Source organism: Panulirus ornatus, chromosome 1 (genome assembly GCF_036320965.1).
Source record: "Panulirus ornatus isolate Po-2019 chromosome 1, ASM3632096v1, whole genome shotgun sequence".
NCBI classification, from domain to species: domain Eukaryota; kingdom Metazoa; phylum Arthropoda; class Malacostraca; order Decapoda; family Palinuridae; genus Panulirus; species Panulirus ornatus.
This window is the reverse complement of record NC_092224.1, coordinates 26,373,022-26,396,273: the sequence shown is the minus strand read 5'-3', so window position 1 is coordinate 26,396,273 and position 23,252 is coordinate 26,373,022. Positions and strand designations below refer to the sequence as shown.

At 32.3% G+C, this 23,252-nt stretch overlaps 1 protein-coding gene across 1 annotated transcript in view; it reads right to left on the bottom strand.

The window, feature by feature from the left end:
- TfIIB (transcription factor IIB) overlaps positions 1-23,252 on the bottom strand; it is a 77,462-nt gene that overhangs the window by 7,841 nt on the left and 46,369 nt on the right. The window contains exon 6 of the mRNA XM_071692641.1: positions 8,148-8,402. Coding sequence (XP_071548742.1) covers positions 8,148-8,402 — 255 coding nt within the window. The remainder of the gene's footprint in view (positions 1-8,147; positions 8,403-23,252) is intronic.

Genomic DNA, 23,252 nt, shown 5'->3' with positions numbered 1-23,252 from the left:
ATGAGAAGAGTGGGAGGTGGGTTGATTAGAAAGGGTAGTGAGTGGTGGGATGAAGAAGTAAGAGTATTAGTGAAAGAGAAGAGAGAGGCATTTGGACGATTTTTGCAGGGAAAAAATGAAATTGAGTGAGAGACGTATAAAAGAAAGAGACAGGAGGTCAAGAGAAAGGTGCAAGAGGTGAAAAAAAGGGCAAATGAGAGTTGGGGTGAGAGAGTATCATTAAATTTTAGGGAGAACAAAAAGATGTTCTGGAAGGAGGTAAATAAAGTGCGTAAGACAAGGGAGCAAATGGGAACTTCAGTGAAGGGCGCAAATGGGGAGGTGATAACAAGTAGTGGTGATGTGAGAAGGAGATGGAGTGAGTATTTCGAAGGTTTGTTGAATGTGTTTGATGATAGAGTGGCAGATATAGGGTGTTTTGGTCGAGGTGGTGTGCAAAGTGCGAGGGTTAGGGAAAATGATTTGGTAAACAGAGACGAGGTAGTAAAAGCTTTGCGGAAGATGAAAGCCGGCAAGGCAGCAGGTTTGGATGGTATTGCAGTGGAATTTATTAAAAAAGGGGGTGACTGTATTGTTGACTGGTTGGTAAGGTTATTTAATGTATGTATGACTCATGGTGAGGTGCCTGAGGATTGGCGGAATGCGTGCATAGTGCCATTGTACAAAGGCAAAGGGGATAAGAGTGAGTGCTCAAATTACAGAGGTATAAGTTTGTTGAGTATTCCTGGCAAATTGTATGGGAGGGTATTGATTGAGAGGGTGAAGGCATGTACAGAGCATCAGCTTGGGGAAGAGCAGTGTGGTTTCAGAAGTGGTAGAGGATGTGTGGATCAGGTGTTTGCTTTGAAGAATGTATGTGAGAAATACTTAGAAAAGCAAATGGATTTGTATGTAGCATTTATGGATCTGGAGAAGGCATATGATAGAGTTGATAGAGATGCTCTGTGGAAGGTATTAAGAATATATGTTGTGGGAGGCAAGTTGTTAGAAGCAGTGAAAAGTTTTTATCGAGGATGTAAGGCATGTGTACGTGTAGGAAGAGAGGAAAGTGATTGGTTCTCAGTGAATGTAGGTTTGTGGCAGGGGTGTGTGATGTCTCCATGGTTGTTTAATTTGTTTATGGATGGGGTTGTTAGGGAGGTGAATGCAAGAGTTTTGGAAAGAGGGGCAAGGATGAAGTCTGTTGGGGATGAGAGAGCTTGGGAAGTGAGTCAGTTGTTGTTCGCTGATGATACAGCGCTGGTGGCTGATTCATGTGAGAAACTGCAGAAGCTGGTGACTGAGTTTGGTAAAGTGTGTTAAAGAAGAAAGTTAAGAGTAAATGTGAATAAGAGCAAGGTTATTAGGTACAGTAGGGTTGAGGGTCAAGTCAATTGGGAGGTGAGTTTGAATGGAGAAAAACTGGAGGAAGTGAAGTGTTTTAGATATCTGGGAGTGGATCTGGCAGCGGATGGAAACATGGAAGCGGAATTGGATCATAGGGTGGGGGAGGGGGCGAAAATTCTGGGAGCCTTGAAGAATGTGTGGAAGTCGAGAACATTATCTCGGAAAGCAAAAATGGGTATGTTTGAAGGAATAGTGGTTCCAACAATGTTGTATGGTTGCGAGGCGTGGACTATGGATAGAGTTGTGCGCAGGAGGATGGATGTGCTGGAAATGAGATGTTTGAGGACAATGTGTGGTGTGAGGTGGTTTGATCGAGTAAGTAACGTAAGGGTAAGAGAGATGTGTGGAAATAAAAAGAGCGTGGTTGAGAGAGCAGAAGAGGGTGTTTTGAAATGGTTTGGTCACATGGAGAGGATGAGTGAGGAAAGATTGACCAAGAGGATATATGTGTCGGAGGTGGAGGGAACGAGGAGAAGAGGGAGACCAAATTGGAGGTGGAAAGATGGAGTGAAAAAGATTTTGTGTGATCGGGGCCTGAACATGCAGGAGGGTGAAAGGAGGGCAAGGAATAGAGTGAATTGGAGCGATGTGGTATACCGGGGTTGACGTGCTGTCAGTGGATTGAATCAAGGCATGTGAAGCGTCTGGGGTAAACCATGGAAAGCTGTGTAGGTATGTATATTTGCGTGTGTGGACGTATGTATATACATGTGTATGGGGGTGGGTTGGGCCATTTCTTTCGTCTGTTTCCTTGCGCTACCTCGCAAACGCGGGAGACAGCGACAAAGAAAAAAAAAAAATGAATTATGTACATGTGTATATATGTATATGTCTGTGTGTATATATATGTATACGTTGAGATGTATAGGTATGTATATTTGCGTGTGTGGACGTATATGTATATACATGTGTATGTGGGCGGGTTGGGCCATTCTTTCATCTGTTTCCTTGCGCTACCTCTCTGACGTTGGAGACGGCATCAAAGCAAAATAAATAAATGGAGAGAGATGGGTGATTATTGGTGAAATATTTAGAAAAAATATTACAAATGTTGGGTCTACACTTACTTAACAGAGTTAACATATAAGCATATTGGGAAAAATTTAATTTGGAAAGTATTAGGATAATTGGAGAGCAGTCGTAGATCCCAATGAAATAACTGTTAAATATCTTGTGAATTGATACAGACACAAGAATTTGTACCAATTACATTTTTACATCTCCAATTTACATCAGAGAATTTGTTATCTGTACCTTATGCTTCCTTACAGGTTTAGGGGTAGGAACCCATTTTGAAAAATTATCCTTATAAGATGTATGTGAAGATAAAAATTTTAGGTAGACATATCTTCAGGAAGCCATCATATTGGATGATATTTGTATTAACTTTCTAAAATGGGAAACAGAAGAAGGAGTCACGCGGGGAGTGCTCATCCTCCTCGAAGGCTCAGAGTGGGGTGCCTAAATGTGTGTGGATGTAACCAGGATGTGAAAAAAGGAGAGATAGGTAGTATGTTTGAGGAAAGGAACCTGGATGTTTTGGCTCTGAGTGAAACGAAGCTCAAGGGTAAAGGGGAAGAGTGGTTTGGGAATGTCTGGGGAGTAAAGTCAGGGGTTAGTGAGAGGACAAGAGCAAGGGAAGGAGTAGCAATACTCCTGAAACAGGAGTTGTGGGAGTATGTGATAGAGTGTAAGAAAGTAAATTCTCGATTAATATGGGTAAAACTGAAAGTTGATGGAGAGAGGTGGGTGATTATTGGTGCATATGCACCTGGGCATGAGAAGAAAGATCAAGAGAGGCAAGTGTTTTGGGAGCAGCTGAATGAGTGTGTTAGTGGTTTTGATGCACGAGACCGGGTCATAGTGATGGGTGATTTGAATGCAAAGGTGAGTAATGTGGCAGTTGAGGGAATAATTGGTATACATGGGGTGTTCAGTGTTGTAAATGGAAATGGTGAAGAGCTTGTAGATTTATGTGCTGAAAAAGGACTGATGATTGGGAATACCTGGTTTAAAAAGCGAGATATACATAAGTATACTTATGTAAGTAGGAGAGATGGCCAGAGAGCGTTATTGGATTACGTGTTAATTGACAGGCGCGCGAAAGAGAGACTTTTGGATGTTAATGTGCTGAGAGGTGCAACTGGAGGGATGTCTGATCATTATCTTGTGGAGGCTAAGGTGAAGATTTGTATGGGTTTCCAGAAAAGAAGAGTGAATGTTGGGGTGAAGAGGGTGGTGACATAATTCATAGTCTGCCTTTATTCATTCCCATCGCCACCCAGCCACACATGAAATAACAACCCCCTCCCCCCTCATGTGCATGAGGCAGCGCTAGGAAAAGACAACAAAGGCCACTTTCGTTCACACTCAGTCTCTAGCTGTCATGTAATAATGTACCGAAACCATAGCTCCCTTTCCACATCCAGGCCCCACAGAACTTTCCATGGTTCACCCCAGATGCTTCACATGCCCTGGTTCAATCCATTGACAGCACATCGACCCAGGTATACCACATTGTTCCAATTCACTCTATTCCTTGCACGCCTTTCACCCTCCTGCATGTTCAGGCCCCGATCACTCAAAATCTTTTTCACTCCATCTTTCCATCTCCAATTTGGTCTCCCACTTCTCCTCGTTCCCTCCACCTCTGACACATATATCCTCTTGGTCAATCTTTCCTCACTCATTCTCTCCAAGTGACCAAACCATTTCAAAACACCCTCTTCTGCTCTCTCAACCACACTCTTTTTATTACCACACATCTCTCTTACCCTATTACTACTTACTCGATCAAACCACCTCACACCACACATTATCCTCAAACATCTCATTTCCACCACATCCACCCTCCTCTGCAAAACTCTATCCATAGCCCATGCCTCGCAACCATATAACATTGTTGGAACCTCTATTCCTTCAAACATACCCATTTTTGCTTTCCCAGATAATGTTCTCGACTTCCACATCTTCTTCAACGCTCCCAGAACTTTCGCCCCCTCCCCCACCCTATGATTCACTTCCGCTTCCATGGTTCCATACACTGTCAAATCCACTCCCAGATATCTAAAACACTTCACTTCCTCCAGTTTTTCTCCATTCAAACTTACCTCCCAATCAACTTGTCCCTCAACCCTACTGTACCTAATAACCTTGCTCTTATTCACATTTACTCTCAGCTTTCTTCTTTCACACTTTATCAAACTCAGTCACCAGCTTCTGCAGTTTCTCACACGAATCAGCCACCAGCGCTGCATCATCAGCGAACAACAACTGACTCAACAAGCTCTCTCATCCACAACAGGCTGCATACTTGCCCCTCTTTCCAAAACTCTTGCATTTACCTTCCTAACAACCCCATCCATAAACAAATTAAACAACCATGGAGACATCACATCCCTGCCACAAACCTACATTCACTGAGAACAAATCACTTTCCTCTCTTCCTACACGTACACATGCCTTAAATCCTCGATAAAAACCTTTCAGTGCTTCTAACAACTTGCCTCCCACACCATATATTCTTAAATACCTTCCAAAGAGCATCTCTATCAACTCTATCATATGTCTTCTTCAGATCCATAAATGCTACATACAAATCCATTTGCTTTTCTAAGTATTTCTCACATACATCCTTCAAAGCAAACACCTGACCCACACACGTCTTCTACCAATTCTGAAACCACACTGCTCTTCCCCAATCTGATGCTCTGTACATGCCTTCACCCTCTCAATCAATACCCTCCCATTTAATTTACCAGGAATACTCAACAAACTTATACCTTTGTAATTTGAGCACTCATTTTTATCCCCTTTGCCTTTGTACAATGGCACTATGCAAGCATTCCGCCAATCCTCAGTCACCTCACCATGAGTCATTCTTTTTATTTTTTTTTTTTTTATACTTTGTCGCTGTCTCCCGCGTTTGCGAGGCAGCGCAAGGAAACAGACGAAAGAAATGGCCCAACCCCCCCCCCATACACATGTATATACATACGTCCACACACGCAAATATACATACCTACACAGCTTTCCATGGTTTACCCCAGACGCTTCACATGCCTTGATTCAATCCACTGACAGCACGTCAACCCCGGTATACCACATCGCTCCAATTCACTCTATTCCTTGCCCTCCTTTCACCCTCCTGCATGTTCAGGCCCCGATCACACAAAATCTTTTTCACTCCATCTTTCCACCTCCAATTTGGTCTCCCTCTTCTCCTTGCTCCCTCCACCTCCGACCATGAGTCATACATACATTAAATAACCTTACCACCCAATCAACAATACAGCCACCCCCTTTTTTAGTAAATTCCACAGCAATACCATCCAAACCTGCCGCCTTGCCGGCTTTCATCTTCCGCAAAGCTTTTACTACCTCTTCTCTGTGTACCAAATCATTTTCCCTAACCCTCTCACTTTGCACACCACTTTGACCAAAACACCCTATATCTGCCACTCTATCATCTAACACATTCAACAAACGTTCAAAATATTCACTCCAACTCCTTCTCACATCACCACTACAACACCCTATATCTGCCACTCTATCATCTAACACATTCAACAAACGTTCAAAATATTCACTCTATCTCCTTCTCACATCACCACTACTTGTTATTACCTCCCCTTTAGCCCCTTCACTGAAGTTCCCATTTGTTCCCTTGTCTTATGCACTTTATTTAACTCCTTCCAAAACATCTTTGTATTCTCCCTAAAATTTAATGATACTCTCTCACCCCAACTCTCATTTGCCCTCTTTTTCACCTCTTGCACCTTTCTCTTGACCTCCTGCCTCTTTCTTTTATACATCTCCCACTCATTTGCATTATTTCCCTGCAAAAATCGTCCAAATGCCTCTCTCTTCTCTTTCACTAATAATCTCACTTCTTCATCCCACCACTCACTACCCTTTCTAATCTGCCCACCTCCCACGTTTCTCATGCCACAAGCATCTTTTGCGCAAGCCATCACTGCTTCCCTAAATACATCTCATTCCTCCCCCACTCCCCTTATGTCCTTTGTTCTCACCTTTTGCCATTCTGTACTGTCTCTCCTGGTACTCCCTCACACAAGTCTCCTTCCCAAGCTTACTTACTCTCACCTTTCTTTTCACCCCAACATTCTCTCTTCTTTTCTGAAAACCTCTACAAATCTTTACCTTCGCCTCCACAAGATAATGATCAGACATCCCTCCAGTTGCACCTCTCAGCACATTAACATCCAAAAGTCTCTCTTTCGCGCCCCTATCAATTAACACATAATCCAATAATGCTCTCTGGCCATCTCTCCTACTTACATACGTATACTTATGTATATCTCGCTTTTTTAAACCAGGTATTCCCAATCACCAGTCCTTTTTCAGCACATAAATCTACAAGCTCTTCACCATTTCCATTTACAATACTGAACACCCCATGTACACCAATTATTCCCTCAACTGCCACATTACTCACCTTTGCATTCAAATCACCCATCACTATAACCCAGTCTCGTGCATCAAAACTACTAACACACTCACTCAGCTGCTCCCAAAACACTAGCCTCCCATGATCTTTCTTCTCATGGCTAAGTGCATATGCACCAATAATCACCCATCTCTCTCCATCAACTTTCAGTTTTACCCATATCAATCTAGAGTTTACTTTCTTACACTCTATCACATACTCCCACCACTCCTGTTTCAGGAGTAGTGCTACTCCTTCCCTTGCTCTTGTCCTCTCACTAACCCCTAACTTTACTCCCAAGACATTCCCAAACCACTCTTCCCCTTTACTCTTGAGCTTCATTTTACTCAATGCCAAAACATCCAGATTCCTTTCCTCAAACATACGACCTATCTCTCCTTTTTTCTCATCTTGGTTACATCCACACACACTTAAACACCCCAATCTGAGCCTTCGATAGGATGAGCACTCCCCGCGTGACTCCTTCTGTTTCCCCTTTTAGAAAGTTAAAATACAAGGAGGGGAGGGTTTCCAGACCCCCGCTCCCGTCCCCTTTAGTCGCCTTCTACGACACGTGAGGAATGCATGGGAAGTATTCTTTCTCCCCAATCCTCAGGGATGATAATAATAATAATAATAATAATAATAATAATAATAATAATAATAATAATAATAATGAGTGTGGTTGAAATAGCAGAAGAGGGGGTGTTGAAATAGTTTGGACTTATAGAGAAAAGATTGACAAAGAGGATATATGTGTCAGAAGTGGAGGAAACAAGGAGAATCAGGATACCAAACTGGAGATGGAAGAATAGAGTGAAAAAGATTTTGAGTGACTGGGGCCTGAACAACCAGGAGTGAAAGCCATGCACAGAATTGAGTGAATTGGAATGATGTGGTATACTGGGGTCAACATGCCATCAATGGAATGAATCAAGGCATGTGAAATGTCCAGGTTAAACCATGGAAAGGTCTGTAGGGCCTGGATGTGGATAGGGAGCCGTGGTTTTGGTGTATTACAAGACAGACAGAGAATGACTGCAGGCGTATGCAGCCTCTCTCCTTCATGCTTTTGTGCTGTTTACTGTGAGGCAGGGTGGCATCAGGAATGAATGAAGGCGAACAAGTATGAATGACTTATAAATAGTCTTTCATCAAACTTTTTAAACTCTCTGGCATGACTTATATAAAAAGTGACAACCAGGATGTCAGAGATGTTCGTTTCATATGTCGTATACGTATAATGGAAAAAATCTGCATCTGCAGAGGCACAGTGATTAATATTTCTAAAGATCAATCTTGTGATACATACTTGTGAGGCCATGTATATGGCAGCAGCAGCAACTGAAATTGGCGATCTTCCCGGTACAATATCCAGATCAACAGCTTTTCGAGCTATATGAGTGGCAGCCTTTTGTGCAGAGGTGGGGAGCCCAAGATTTGAGCAGAACCTTGACATGAAGTCCCCTGTGGTAATGAGATCTACCTGTGTTTCTAAAGCTTTTAAGATGAGTTTGAAGCACCGCCCAATTTCTTTCTTACTTATCTTGCTCACAGCACAAATTTCCTGAAAGTTCAAAAAATATCAGTAACTAAATAGTCCAATTTTGATAAACATTTTTCAGTATTACACCCTAAAACCAAGTACAAATAATGTTTCAGAAATAAACACAACCATTGAGCATTTTACATTCTGTACTCTGTTTTTTCCAAACTGCATTCTATGCCTCAGCAAGGTAGCATCAGGAACAAATAAAAAATGGCCTCCTTAGCACATATACCTATCACAAGTAATGTTCCAAAACTAGACCTTATCATCCACAGCAAAACCCCATGCAGTATACCTTGCCCAGTTCACAAGCCCAGGTGCAGACCATTTAAAGCATATATCACTTAAATTGCATAACTCACCCTGATTGACATTCAAGAGTGCAGAAAGAAAAAAAAGCCCTAAGAATACATTAATGCATAAAAATATGTATAATGTCTAACAGTAAAGAAAAAACTAAAAACTACTATATTTTCCTCTATATTAGTGTGACACTTTTCAATGGACCACTTTCAGGCAGCCATGCAAATTTTTTCTGTGTGACCACACATATACATAACCTATACATATAAACAATAACCTCCTGACAACATGATATGAAATGTTAGCATCTGTCTGGGAGCTAAGGATTCAAATTATTAGGCTATGGAGACCTCTAATAGAGAAACAACTATTATATTACTTGTTATTGATGCTGACTGTGAATCATTTACATGCCACCCAGGGTCAAGCCTGCATAGGTTCAAACCCTGGTCACTGCAGCTGGGTCATACTTAACCCAGCTGTTCATCCTATAATACAGACTAATTGACAGGTTGGATACATGGCTTAGGCAAGGGTATGAATGTATACAGTACATGAGAAGGCCTTTATTAGGGCATTCAGTTGCCCATCCACTCATATACACATATACATATATACATATACATATACATATATATACGCTTCTATACTTGAAATAATCATGGAAAATATGTCAAAGTGGTCTTTATCATTGATACATACCCAGTAAATAGGATGCAAAGGTGCACATAATATTTCAAAATTGTCTTCATTTAACATCTTAAATGAATGTCATAAGAGAAACTAAACATATTTTAACAACAGATTTGTATTCAGCATGGAAAATACTTCTTATAATGAGTTTTTAGAGGAAATCTATTTTTCTGAGTAAAATGGCAAAAATTGAATCCTATTTACTTGGTATGTATCAATAATAAAGAGCACTATCATATATTTTCCATGACTATTTCAAGTACAGAAGTGTTTGAATATCTTATCTTTCAATTCTAAAGCAAAAAGTTTTTTGAGCTAAATAATACCCTGAACCTTCAATTTTTGCCATTTTTCTCAGAAAAACAGATTTTCTCTAGAAACTCATTATAAGATGTATTTTTCATGCTGAATACAAATCTGTTCTTAAAATATCGTTTAGTTGCTCTTATGACATCCATTTAAGATGTTAAATGAAGACAAATATGAAATATTATCTGCACCTTTGCATCCTATTTACTGGGTATGTATCAATGATAAAGAGCACTATGATATATTTTCCAGGATTATTTCAAGTACAGAAATGTTTGAATATCTTATCTTTCAATTTTAAAACAAAAAATAGATTTTCTCTAAAAACTCATTATAGGAAGTATTTTTCATGCTGAATACAAACCTGGTGTTAAAATATCGTTTAGTTGCTTTTATGACATTCATTTAAGATGTTATACTTAGACAATTTCATAATATTATCTGCACCTTTGCATCCTATTTACTGGGTATGTATCAATGATAAAGAGCACTATCATATATTTTCCATGACTATTTCAAGTATAAAAGTGTTTCAATAGCTTATCCTTCAATTTTAAAGCAAAAAGTTTTTTGAGCTAAAAAATACATTGAACTATTATATTACCTTCAATTTTTGGCATTTTACTCAGAAAAATTAGATTTTCTCTAAAAACTCATTATAAGTATTTTTCATGCTAAATACAAATCTGTTGTTAAAATATCGATTAGTTGCTTTTATGACATCCATTTAAGATGTTAAACGAAGATAATTTTGAAAATATTATCTGCACCTTTGCATCCTATTTACTAGGTATATATCAATGATAAAGAGCACTATCATATATTTTCCAGGATTATTTCAAGTAAAGAATATTTGAATATCTTATCTTTCAATTTTAAAACAAAAAGTTTTTTGAGCAAAAAATTCCCCGAACTATTACCTTCATTTTTGGCATTTTATTCAGAAAAATAGATTTTCTCTAAAAACTCATTATAGGAAGTATTTTTCATGCTGAATACAAATCTGGTGTTAAAATATCGTTTAGTTGCTTTTATGACATTAATTTAAGATGTTATACTAAGACAATTTCGAAATATTATCTGCAACTTTGCATCCTATTTACTGGTTATGTATCAATGATAAAGAGCACTATCATATATTTTCCAAGACTATTTCAAGAATAGAAGTGTTTGAATATCTTATCTTTCAATTTTAAAGCAAAAAGTTTTATGACCTAAAAAATACCCTTCAATTTTTGGCATTTTACTCAGAAAAATAGATTTTCTCTAAAAACTCATTATAAGAAGTATTTATCATGCTGAATACAAATCTGTTGTTGAAATATCGTTTAGTTGCTTTTATGACATTCATTTAACATGTTAAATGAAGACAATTTCGAAATATTATCTGGATATTTGCATCCTATTTATTGGGTATGTATCAATGATAAAGAGCACTATCATATATTTTCCATGACTATTTCAAGAATAGAAGTGTTTGAATATCTTATCTTTCAATTTTAAAGCAAAAAGTTTTTTGACCTAAAAATACCCTTCAATTTTTGGTAATTTACTCAGAAAAATAGATTATCTCTAAAAACTCATTATAAGAAGTATTTTTCATGCTGAATACAAATCTGTTGTTAAAATATCGTTTAGTTGCTTCTATGACATCCATTTAAGGTGTTAAATGAAGACAAATATGAAATATTATCTGCACCTTTGCATCCTAATTACTGTGTATGTATCAATGATAAAGTGCACTATGATATATTTTCCATGATTATTTCAAGGATAGAAGTGTTTGAATATCTTATCTTTCAATTTAAAAGCAAAAATATTTTATTCAGAAAAATAGATTTTCTCTAAAAACTCATTATAGGAAGTATTTTTCATGCTGAATACAAATCTGGTGTTAAAATATCGTTTAGTTGCTTTTATGACATTCATTTAAGATGTTTTACTAAGACAATTTCGAAATATTATCTGCACCTTTCCATCCTATTTACTGGGTATGTATCAGTGATAAAAAGCACTATCATATATTTACCATGACTATTTCAAGTATAGAAGTATTTGAATATCTTATCCTTCAATTTTAAAGCAAAAAGTTTTTTACTCTGAGTTTTACTCAGAAAAATAAATTTTCTCTAAAAACTCATTATAAGAAGTATTTTTCATGCTGAATGCAAATCTGTTGTTAAAATATCGTTTAGTTGCTTTTATGACATCCATTTAAGATGTTAAATGAAGATAATTTTCAAAATATTATCTGCACCTTTGCATCCTATTTACTAGGTATGTATCAATGATAAAGAGCACTATCATATATTTTCCAGGATTATTTCAAGTATAGAAATGTTTGAATATCTTATCTTTCAATTTTAATACAAAGAGTTTTTTGAGCTAAAAAATACCCTGAACCTTCAATTTTTGGCATTTTATTCAGAAAAATAGATTTTCTCTAAAAACTCATTATAGGAAGTATTTTTCATGCTGAATACAAATCTGGAGTTAAAATATAGTTTAGTTGCTTTTATGACATTCATTTAAGATGTTAAATTAAGACAATTTCGAAATATTATCTGCACCTTTGCATCCTATTTAATGGGTATGTATCAATGATAAAGAGCACTATCATATACTTTCCATGACTATTTCAAGTATAAAAGTGTTTGAATATCTTATCTTTAAATTTTAAAGCAAAAAGTTTTTTGAGCTAAAAAATACCCTGAACTATTACCTTCAATTTTTGGCATTTTACTCAGAAAAATAGATTTTCTCTAAAAACTCATTATAAGAAGTATTTTTCGTGCTGAATACAAATCTGTTGATAAAATATCGTTTAGTTGCTTTTATGACATCCATTTAAGATGTTAAATGAAGACAACTATGAAATATCATCTACACCTTTACATCCTATGTACTGGGTATGTATCAATGATAAACTGTACTATGATATATTTTCCATGATTATTTCAAGTATAGAAATGTTTGAATATCTTATCTTTCAATTTAAAAGCAAAAAGATTTTTGAGCTAAAAAATACCCGGAACTATTACCTTCAATTTTTGGCATTTTATTGAGAAAAATAGATTTTCTCTAAAAACTCATTATAAGAAGTATTTTTCATGCTGAAAACAAATCTTGTCTTAAAATACCGTTTAGTTGCTTTTATGGCATTCATTTAAGATGTTAAATGAAGACAATTTTGAAATATCATGTGCACCTTTGCATCCTATTTACTGGGTATGTATCAATGATAAAGAGCACTATGATATATTTTCCATGACTATTTCAAGTATATATATGTTGAATATCTTATCTTTTAATTTTAAAGCAAAAAGCTTTTTGAGCTAAAAAAATACCCTGAACCTTCAATTTTTGGCGTTTAACTCAGAAAATAGATTCCTTCTAAAAAAAAGTATTTTTCATGCTGAGTACAAACCTGTTGTTAAAACATCGTTTAGTTGCTTTTATGACATCCATTTAAGATGTTAAATGACGACAAATATGAAATACTATCTGCACCTTTGCATCCTATTTACTGGGTATGTATAAATAAAAAGGGCACTATGATATATTTTCCATGATTATTTCAAGTATAGAAGTGTTGGAATATCTTATCTTTTAATTTTAAAACAAAAAGTTTTTGAGCTAAAAAACACCCTGAAATATTACCTTCAAATTTTGGCATTTTCGCTCAAAAAACTTATTACTTTAAAACTGAAAGATAAGATATTCAAAGGCTTCTATACTTGAAATAGTCATGGAAAATATATCATAGTGGTCTTCATCATTGATACATACCCAGTAAATAGGATGCAAAGATGCAGATAATATTTCAAAATTGTCTTCATTTGACATCTTAAATGAATGTCATAAAAGCTACTAGACATATTTTAACAGCAGATTTGTATTCAGCATGTAAAATACTTCTTATAATTCAGGGTATTTATTAGCTCAAAAAACTTTTTGTTTTAAAACTGAAAGATAAGATATTCAAACACTTCTATGCTTGAAATAATCATGGAAAATATATCATAGTCCTCTTTACCACTGAAACATACCCAGTAAATATGATGCAAATGTTCAGATAATATTTCAAAATTATCTTCATTTAACATCTTAAATGAATGTCATAAAAGCAACTAAACGATATTTTAACACCAGATTTGTATTCAGCATGAAAAATACTTCTTATAATGAGTTTTTAAAGGAAATCTATTTTTCTGAATAAAATGCAAAAGAATGCTTTTATGACAATTTTTAGCATTTTACTTAAAAATATAGACTTCAATTTTTGGCATTTTCACTCGAAAAACATTTTGCTTTAAAATTGAAAGATAAGATATTCAAACGCTTCTATACTTGAAATAATCATGGAAAATATGTCAAAGTGGTCTTTATCATTGATACATACCCAGTAAATAGGATGCAAAGGTGCACATAATACTTCAAAATTGTCTTCATTTAACATCTTAAATGAATGTCATAAGAGCAACTAAACATATTTTAACAACAGATTTGTATTCAGCATGGAAAATACTTCTTATAATGAGTTTTTTAGAGGAAATCTATTTTTCTGATTAAAATGCCAAAAATTGAAGGTAATAGTTCAGGGTATTTTTTAACTCAAAAAACTTTTTGTTTTAAAATTGAAAGATAAGATATTCAAACACTTCTATACTTGAAATAATCATGGAAAATATATCATAGTCCTCTTTTTCACTGATACATACCCAGTAAATAGGATGCAAAGGTGCAGATAATATTTCAAAATTGTCTTCATTTAACATCTTAAATGAATATCATAAAAGAAACTGAACGATATTTTAACACCAGATTTGTATTCAGCATGAAAAATACTTCTTATAATGAGTTTTTAAAGGAAATCTATTTTCTGAATAAAATGCAAAAAATTGCTTTTATGGCAATATTTGGCATTTTACTTCAATTCACCTTCAATTTTTGGCATTTTATTCAGAAAAATAGATTTTTTCTAAAAACTCATTATAGGAAGTATTTTTCATGATGAATACACATCTGGTGTTAAAATATCGTTTAGTTGCTTTTATGACATTCATTTAACATGTTAAATGAAGACAATTTTGAAATATTATGTGCACCTTTGCATCCTATTTACTGGGTATGTATCAATGATAAAGAGCACTATGAAATATTTTCCATGATTATTTCAAGTATAGATATGTTGAATATCTTATCTTTTAATTTTAAATCAAAAAGCTTTTTGAGCTAAAAAATACCCTGAACTATTACCTTCAATTTTTGGCATTTAACTCAGAAAAATAGATTCTCTCTAAAAACTTATTATACCAAGTATTTTTCATGCTGAATACAAACGTGTTCTTAAAAAATCGTTTAGTTGCTTTTATGACATCCATTTAAGATGTTAAATGACGACAAATATGAAATACTATCTGCACCTTTGCATCCTATTTACTGGGTATGTATCAATAATAAAGTGCACTATGATATATTTTCCATGATTATTTCAAGTATAGAAGTGTTTGAATATCTTATCTTTTAATTTTAAAACAAAAAGTTTTTTGAGCTAAAAAATACCCTGAACTATTACCTTCATATTTTGGCATTTTCGCTCAAAAAACTTTTTACTTTAAAATTGAAAGATAAGATATTCAAAGGCTTCTATACTTGAAATAGTCATGGAAAATATATCATAGTGGTCTTCATCATTGATACATACCCAGTAAAAAGGATGCAAAGGTGCAGATAATATTTCAAAATTGTCTTCATTTAACATCTTAAATGGATGTCATAAAAGCAACTAAACGTATTTTAACAGCAGATTTGTATTCAGCATGGAAAATACTTCTTATAATGAGCTATTAGAGGAAATCTATTTTTCTGAATAAAATGGCAAAAATTGAAGGTAATAGTTCAGGGTACTTTTTAACTCAAAAAACTTTTTGCTTTAAAACTGAAAGATAAGATATTCAAACACTTATATGCTTGAAATAATCATGGAAAATATATCATAGTCCTCTTTACCACTGAAACATACCCAGTAAATAGGATGCAAATGTGCAGATAATATTTCAAAATTATCTTCATTTAACATCTTAAATGAATGTCATAAAAACAACTAAACGATATTTTAACACCAGATTTGTATTCAGCATGAAAAATACTTCTTATAATGAGTTTTTAAAGGAAATCTATTTTTCTGAATAAAATGCAAAAGAATACTTTTATGACAATTTTTGGCATTTTACTCAAAAATATAGACTTCAATTTTTGGCATTTTCACTCGGAAAACATTTTGCTTTAAAATTGAAAGATAAGATATTCAAACACTTCTATACTTGAAATAATCATGAAAAATATGTCAAAGTGGGCTTTATCATTGATACATACCCAGTAAATAGGATGCAAAGGTGCACATAATATTTCAAAATTGTCTTCATTTAACATCTTAAATGAATGTCATAAGAGCAACTAAACATATTTTAACAACAGATTTGTATTCAGCACGGAAAATACTTCTTATAATGAGTTTTTAGAGGAAATCTATTTTTCTGAGTAAAATGCCAAAAATTGAAGGTAATAGTTCAGAGTATTTTTTAGCTCAAAAAACCATTCATTTTAAAATTAAAAGATAAAATATTCAATCACTTCTATACTTACAATAATCATGGAAAATATATCATAGTCCTCTTTATCATTGATACATATCCAATAAATAGGATACAAAGATGCAGATAATATTTCAAAATTGTCTTCATTTAACATCTTAAATGAATGTCATAAAAGAAACTAAACGATATTTTAACACCAGATTTGTATTCAGCATGAAAAATACTTCTTATAATGAGTTTTTAAAGGAAATCTATTTTTCTGAATAAAATGCAAAAGAATGCTTTTATGACAATTTTTAGCATTTTACTTAAAAATATAGACTTCAATTTTTGGCATTTTCACTCGAAAAACATTTTGCTTTAAAATTGAAAGATAAGATATTCAAACGCTTCTATACTTGAAATAATCATGGAAAATATGTCAAAGTGGTCTTTATCATTGATACATACCCAGTAAATAGGATGCAAAGGTGCACATAATACTTCAAAATTGTCTTCATTTAACATCTTAAATGAATGTCATAAGAGCAACTAAACATATTTTAACAACAGATTTGTATTCAGCATGGAAAATACTTCTTATAATGAGTTTTTTAGAGGAAATCTATTTTTCTGATTAAAATGCCAAAAATTGAAGGTAATAGTTCAGGGTATTTTTTAACTCAAAAAACTTTTTGTTTTAAAATTGAAAGATAAGATATTCAAACACTTCTATACTTGAAATAATCATGGAAAATATATCATAGTCCTCTTTTTCACTGATACATACCCAGTAAATAGGATGCAAAGGTGCAGATATTTCAAAATTGTCTTCATTTAACATCTTAAATGAATATCATAAAAGAAACTGAACGATATTTTAACACCAGATTTGTATTCAGCATGAAAAATACTTCTTATAATGAGTTTTTAAAGGAAATCTATTTTCTGAATAAAATGCAAAAAATTGCTTTTATGGCAATATTTGGCATTTTACTTCAATTCACCTTCAATTTTTGGCATTTTATTCAGAAAAATAGATTTTTTCTAAAAACTCATTATAGGAAGTATTTTTCATGATGAATACACATCTGGTGTTAAAATATCGTTTAGTTGCTTTTATGACATTCATTTAACATGTTAAATGAAGACAATTTTGAAATATTATGTGCACCTTTGCATCCTATTTACTGGGTATGTATCAATGATAAAGAGCACTATGAAATATTTTCCATGATTATTTCAAGTATAGATATGTTGAATATCTTATCTTTTAATTTTAAATCAAAAAGCTTTTTGAGCTAAAAAAAATACCCTGAACTATTACCTTCAATTTTTGGCATTTAACTCAGAAAAATAGATTCTCTCTAAAAACTTATTATACCAAGTATTTTTCATGCTGAATACAAACGTGTTGTTAAAACATCGTTTAGTTGCTTTTATGACATCCATTTAAGATGTTAAATGACGACAAATATGAAATACTATCTGCACCTTTGCATCCTATTTACTGGGTATGTATCAATAATAAAGTGCACTATGATATATTTTCCATGATTATTTCAAGTATAGAAGTGTTTGAATATCTTATCTTTTAATTTTAAAACAAAAAGTTTTTTGAGCTAAAAAATACCCTGAACTATTACCTTCATATTTTGGCATTTTCGCTCAAAAAACTTTTTACTTTAAAATTGAAAGATAAGATATTCAAAGGCTTCTATACTTGAAATAGTCATGGAAAATATATCATAGTGGGCTTCATCATTGATACATACCCAGTAAAAAGGATGCAAAGGTGCAGATAATATTTCAAAATTGTCTTCATTTAACATCTTAAATGGATGTCATAAAAGCAACTAAACGTATTTTAACAGCAGATTTGTATTCAGCATGGAAAATACTTCTTATAATGAGCTATTAGAGGAAATCTATTTTTCTGAATAAAATGCCAAAAATTGAAGGTAATAGTTCAGGGTACTTTTTAACTCAAAAAACTTTTTGCTTTAAAACTGAAAGATAAGATATTCAAACACTTATATGCTTGAAATAATCATGGAAAATATATCATAGTCCTCTTTACCACTGAAACATACCCAGTAAATAGGATGCAAATGTGCAGATAATATTTCAAAATTATCTTCATTTAACATCTTAAATGAATGTCATAAAAGCAACTAAACGATATTTTAACACCAGATTTGTATTCAGCATGAAAAATACTTCTTATAATGAGTTTTTAAAGGAAATCTATTTTTCTGAATAAAATGCAAAAGAATACTTTTATGACAATTTTTGGCATTTTACTCAAAAATATAGACTTCAATTTTTGGCATTTTCACTCGGAAAACATTTTGCTTTAAAATTGAAAGATATGATATTCAAACACTTCTATACTTGAAATAATCATGGAAAATATGTCAAAGTGGGCTTTATCATTGATACATACCCAGTAAATAGGATGCAAAGGTGCACATAATATTTCAAAATTGTCTTCATTTAACATCTTAAATGAATGTCATAAGAGCAACTAAACATATTTTAACAACAGATTTGTATTCAGCACGGAAAATACTTCTTATAATGAGTTTTTAGAGGAAATCAATTTTTCTGAGTAAAATGCCAAAAATTGAAGGTAATAGTTCAGAGTATTTTTTAGCTCAAAAAACCTTTCATTTTAAAATTAAAAGATAAAATATTCAATCACTTCTATACTTGCAATAATCATGGAAAATATATCATAGTCCTCTTTATCATTGATACATATCCAAAAAATAGGATACAAAGATGCAGATAATATTTCAAAATTGTCTTCATTTAACATCTTAAATGAATGTCATAAAAGAAACTAAACGATATTTTAACACCAGATTTGTATTCAGCATGAAAAACACTTCTTATAATGAGTTTTAAAAAGAAATCTATTTTTCTGAATAAAATGCAAAAATTTACTTTTATGGCAATATTTGGCATTTTACCTCAATTTACCTTCAATTTTTGGCATTTTATTCAGAAAAATATTTTCTCTAAAAACTCATTATAGGAAGTATTTTTCACGCTGAATACACATCTGGTGTTAAAATATCGTTTAGCTGCTTTTATGACATTCATGTAAGATGTTAAATTAAGATAATTTCGAAATATTATCTCCACCTTTCATCCTATTTACTTGGTATATATCAATAATAAAGAGCACTATCATATATTTTCCATGACTATTTCAAGTATAGAAGTGTTTGAATACCTCATCTTTCAATTTTAAAGCAAAAAGTTTTTTGAGCTAAAAAATACCCTGAACTATTCCCTTTAACATCAGATTTGGATTCAGCATGAAAAATATTTCTTATAATGAGTTTTTAGAGGAAATTTATTTTTCTGAGTAAAATGCCAAAATTTGAAGGTAATAGTTAAGGATATTTTTTAGCTCAAAACACTTTATGTTTTAAAATTGAACGATAAGATATTCAAACATTTCTACACTTGAAATAATCATGGAAAATATATCATAGTGCTCTTTATCATTGATACATACCCAGTAAAAAGGACGCAAAGGTGCAAATCATATTTCATATTTGTCTTCATTTAACATCTTAAATGGATGTTAAAAAGGAACTAATCGATATTTTAACACCATATTTGTATTCAACATCAAAAATACTTCTTATAATGAGTTTTTAAAGGAAATATATTTTTCTGAATGAAATGCAAAAAATTGTTTTTATTACAATTTTTGGCATTTTACTAAAAAAAAATAGAATTCCTCTAAAAACTCATTATAAGAAGTATTTTTCATGCTGAATACAAATCTGTTGTTAAAATATCGTTTAGTTGCTTTCATGACATCCATTTAAGATGTTAAATGAAAATAATTTTCAAAATATTATCTGCACCGTTGCATCCTATTTACTAGGTACGTATCAATGATAAAGAGCACTATCATATATTTTCCAGACTTATTTCAAGTACATAAATGTTTGAATATCTTATCTTTCAATTTTAAAACAAAGAGTTTTTTGAGCTAAAAAATACCTTCAATTTTTGGCATTTTATTCAGAAATATAGATTTTCTCTAAAAACTCATTATAGGAAGTATTTTTCATGCTGAATACAAATCTGGTGTTAAAATATCGTTTAGTTGCTTTTATGACATTCATTTAAGATGTTCAATTAAGACAATTTCGAAATATTATACGCGCCTTTGCATCCTATTTACTGGGTATGTATCAATGATAAAGAGCACTATCATATACTTTCCATGACTATTTCAAGTATAAAAAGGTTTGAATATCTTATATTTCAATTTTAAAACAAAAACTTTTTGAGCTAAAAAATACCCTGAACTATTACCTTCAATTTTTGGAATTTTACTCAGAAAAATAGATTTTCTCTAAAAACTCATTACAAGAAGTATTTTTCATGCTGAATACAAATCTGTTGTTAAAATATCGTTTAGTTGCTTTTATGACATCCATTTAAGATGTTAAATGAAGACAAATATGAAATATTATCTGCACCTTTGCATCCTATATACTAGGTATGTATCAATGATAAACTGCACTATGATATATTTTCCATAATTATTTCAAGTATAGAAATGTTTGAATATCTTATCTTTCAAATTAAAAGCAAAAAGATTTTTGAGCTAAAAAATACCCGGAACTATTACCTTCAATTTTTGGCATTTTATTCAGAAAAATAGATTTTCTCTAAAACCTCATTATAAGAAGTATTTTTCATGCTGAAAACAAATCTTGTCTTAAAATACCGTTTAGTTGCTTTCATGGCATTCATTTAAGATGTTAAATGAAGACTATTTTGAAATATTATGTGCACCTTTGCATCCAATTTACTAGTTATGTATCAATGATAAAGAGCACTATCATATATTTTCCATGACTATTTCAAGTATAGATATGTTGAATATCTTATCTTTTAATTTTAAAGCAAAAAGCTTTTTGAGCTAAAAAATACCCTGAACTATTACCTTCAATTTTTGGCAATTTACTCAGAAAAATAAATTGAATACAAACCTATTGTTAAAACATCGTTTAGTTGCTTTTATGACATCCATTTAAGATGTTAAATGACGACAAATATGAAATACTATCTGCACCGTTGCATCCTATTTACTGGGTATGTGTAAATATTAAATTGCACTATGATATATTTTCCATGATTATTTCAAGTACAGAGGTGTTTGAATATTTTATCTTTTGATTTAAAAAAAAAATTTTTGGAGCTAAAAAATACCCTAAAAAATACCTTCAAATTTTGCCATTTTCGCTCAAAAAACTTTTTACTTTAAAATTGAAAGATAAGATATTCAAAGGCTTCTATACTTGAAATAGTCATGGAAAATATATCATAGTGGTCTTTATCATTCATATATACCCAGTAAATAGGATGCAAAGGTGCAGATAATATTTCAAAATAGTCTTCATTTAACATCTTAAATGAATGTCATAAAAGCAACTAGACATATTTTAACAGCAGATTTGTATTCAGTATGGAAAATACTTCTTATAATGAGATTTTAGAGGAAATCTATTTTTCTGAATAAAATGCCAAAAATTGAAGGTAATAGTTCAGGGTATTTTTTAGCTCAAAAAACTTTTTGTTTTAAAACGGAAAGATAAGATATTCAAACACTTCTATGCTTGAAATAATCATGGAAAATATATCATAGTCCTCTTTACCACTGAAACATACCCAGTAAATAGGATGCAAATGTGCAGATAATATTTGAAAATTATCTTCATTTAAAATCTTAAATGAATGTCATAAAAGCAACTAAACGATATTTTAACACCAGATTTGTATTCACTATGACAAATACTTCTTATAATGAGTTTTTAAAGGAAATCTATTTTTCTGAATAAAATGCAAAAGAATGCTTTTATGACAATTTTTGGCATTTTACTCAAAAATATAGAATTCAATTTTTGCCATTTTCACTCGAAAAACATTTTGCTTTAAAATTGAAAGATAAGATATTCAAACGCTTCTATACTTGAAATAATCATGGAAAATATGTCAAAGTGGTCTTTATCATTGATACATACCCAGTAAATAGGATGCAAAGGTGCACATAATATTTCAAAATTGTCTTCATTTAACATCTTAAATGAATGTCATAAGAGCAACTGAACATATTTTAACAAGAGATTTGTATTCAACATGGAAAATACTTCTTATAATGAGTTTTTATAGGAATTCTATTTTTCTGAGAAAAATGCCAAAAATTGAAGGTAATAGTTCAATGTATTTTTTACCTCAAAAACCCTTACATTTTAAAATTGAAAGATAAAATATTCAATCACTTCTATACTTGCAATAATCATGGAAAATATATCATAGTCCACTTTATCATTGATACATACCCAGTAAATAGGATGCAAAGACGCAGATAATATTTCAAAATTGTCTTCATTTAACATCTTAAATTAATGTCTTAAAAGCAACTAAACGATATTTTAACACCAGATTTCTATTCATCATGAAAAATACTTCTTATATTCAGTTTTTAGATGAAACCTATTTTTCTCATTAAAATGCCAAAAATTGAAGGTAATAATAGTTCATGGTATTTTTTAACTCAAAAAACTTTTTGTTTTAAGATTGAAAGATAAAATATTCAAACACTTCTATACTTGAAATAATCATGGAAAATATATCATGGTCCTCTTTTTCAATGATACATACCCAGTAAATAGGATGCAAAGGTGCAGATAATATTTCAAAATTGTCTTCATTTCACATCTTAAATGAATGTCATAAAAGAAACTAAACGATATTTTAACACCAGATTTGTATTCAGCATGAAAAATCCTTCTTATAATGAGTTTTTAACGGAAATCTATTTTTCGGAATAAAATGCAAAAAAATTGCTTTTGTGGCAATATTTGGCATTTACTTCAATTTACCTTCAATTTTTGGCATTTTATTCAGAAAAATTGATTTTCTCTAAAAACTTATCATAGGAAGTATT